We start from the raw sequence: 1,802 nt of genomic DNA on the forward strand, positions 1-1,802 counted from the left end.
TATAAAATGGTGTTAAAATTAATATTTTTTATATTTTGATAACACTTTTTAGCAATAATTTTTAAAAAAATACGGTTAAATAATAATTTTTTTTTAATTTGAACAGCACTTTTTAAAATATCATATTCACTATATAGTCACAGTAACATAAACATATTAGAATGATCTTTTATATAACCTTTTATATATATATATCGGATTTCTATTTGTGCAAATTCACTTTCGTTTTATGTATTTGATTGATAACAAAAGAAGGTTTAGTATGACATACAAGCTGCGTTGAAAAACGAAGGTAAATAAGTTGAGAGTAGCAATAAACTGATCCGGGACTAATGCCAAGTTGAATCTCAACAGTCAACAGGTATGACAATATTCCAATAAGACCAAATATATAAACACTAAAATAATGGTGAAGATTGAAGACTAACGAACGCATTTGACAATGCTTTATTTTAAATGTTTTAACCAATACAGAGTTGCACAGGACAGCATCCAAATCTTACCAAGTCGCCCCTTGCGCTAAATTAAATGAAAACTGAGCAGCCATTGTATAATTCATTACTTGAGATCTCTATGAGGAGTACGGACTAAGCAGAATTTTTTATAACAAACATTTACAGTAAGTTTGATAAATTGTATAGTGGATTTGTTATTATTTCCTCATGAGAAGAACCACAGTGTGAGCAGCAATGCTTCTGTTTTCTCCAAGGCTGTCCACCTTTTCATGAGTTTTTGCTTTGATATTCACCACAGAAGGGTCAACTCCAAGCAGTGCAGATAAATTGGCCTTGATGGTATCCTTATGTGGACTTAGCTTAGGCCTCTGAAGAATCAATGTAGCATCCAAATTCCCAATCTCATAACCTGCCTCATGCATTAGCCTCACCTGTAATAAACAAAGAAGAAACCCATCCTGAATCCTAATTTGATTAATTAAAAAGCTCTTTCCATATTTCAGAATGATTAATAACATAATTAAACGGAATCAGTTGATTTTGATTAATATATAAAAAGAGTAGAAGAAACTGACAGATTCTTGGATGAAGACAGAGGAGGCACAGCCCTTCCATTTGGGATCAGAATCGGGGAATATCTGGCCGATATCAGGAAGACCTAAAGCCCCTAAAATGGCATCCACCACACAGTGAAGCAGAACATCCCCTTTTTTGGCACACAACATAATACTAATCAGAATCAGAACATAATGATATTAAAAGAATTGTTGGAGTCGGAGATTTTACCATCGGAATGAGCCTCGCAGCCTCTGTCGTGGGGGATGTTGATTCCACCGATGATTAAGGGGTAACCAGGCTCCAACCGATGGAGGTCAAAGCCGTGCCCCACCCGGAACGGCAGAGCCTTCGACGGAGTGCCGGACACTCTGGAATCCTCGATTTTGGTGGAAACCGCGGAGGCAGAGACTGTAGTGGATGATGCTCGGAGACGGAAGGAAGGAAGTGGGGTAGGATTGCGAGGGAAAGAACAAGAAAGTGGAAGAAGATGACTAGATTTGGTGGTAGTAGCGAAGGGGTAAGGGTGTGGGATGGTAGAAGCGGTAAAGGAAGAGGCAGCCATGGCTACGAAATTGGAATTGGAATTGGAATTGGAAGGGAGACCACAGATTAGCTTTAAACCAGTTGACTGCCGCCTGCTGGTGGTAGCTGAGCCAATGAGCCTCTACCCCAATGCAATGAGCCAATGACTTTATTGAAATCCCAGTATACCATGTATGACCCGGTTGAAGTAACAAGTTTTGTCGTGTTGCGGGTGTGGAGCCGAGTTCAGTGCAGGAGGTTGGAGGT

The 1,802-nt window shown here is 39.0% G+C and overlaps 1 protein-coding gene and 1 long non-coding RNA gene across 2 annotated transcripts in view; one reads left to right on the forward strand and one right to left on the reverse strand.

Annotated features, from left to right (window-relative positions):
- On the reverse strand, positions 417-1,707 carry LOC107643093 (2-C-methyl-D-erythritol 2,4-cyclodiphosphate synthase, chloroplastic). The gene is made up of 3 exons (XM_016346654.2): positions 1,242-1,707; positions 1,031-1,161; positions 417-886 (listed from the first exon to the last, which is right to left on the reverse strand). Exons 1-3 carry the CDS (start codon positions 1,573-1,575, stop codon positions 653-655), a joined length of 699 nt encoding a protein of 232 aa, XP_016202140.1. The 5' UTR covers positions 1,576-1,707; the 3' UTR covers positions 417-652.
- LOC110271787 overlaps positions 1,718-1,802 on the forward strand; it is a 5,899-nt gene continuing 5,814 nt past the window's right edge. Inside the window, exon 1 of the long non-coding RNA XR_002362478.1 lies at positions 1,718-1,793. This is a non-coding gene — a long non-coding RNA (uncharacterized LOC110271787). The remainder of the gene's footprint in view (positions 1,794-1,802) is intronic.

This window comes from Arachis ipaensis, chromosome B05 (assembly GCF_000816755.2).
Source record: "Arachis ipaensis cultivar K30076 chromosome B05, Araip1.1, whole genome shotgun sequence".
Taxonomy (NCBI): domain Eukaryota; kingdom Viridiplantae; phylum Streptophyta; class Magnoliopsida; order Fabales; family Fabaceae; genus Arachis; species Arachis ipaensis.

Coding starts and splice junctions, on each gene's coding strand:
- LOC107643093 (XM_016346654.2), bottom strand. CDS start 1,575: ATGGCTGCCTCTTCCTTTACCGCTTCTACCATCCCACACCCTTACCCC. Junction 1,162..1,241: donor CTGCGAGGCTCATTCCGATG/GTAAAATCTCCG, acceptor GTGCCAAAAAAG/GGGATGTTCTGCTTCACTGT. Junction 887..1,030: donor CTGTCTTCATCCAAGAATCT/GTCAGTTTCTTC, acceptor TGTTTATTACAG/GTGAGGCTAATGCATGAGGC.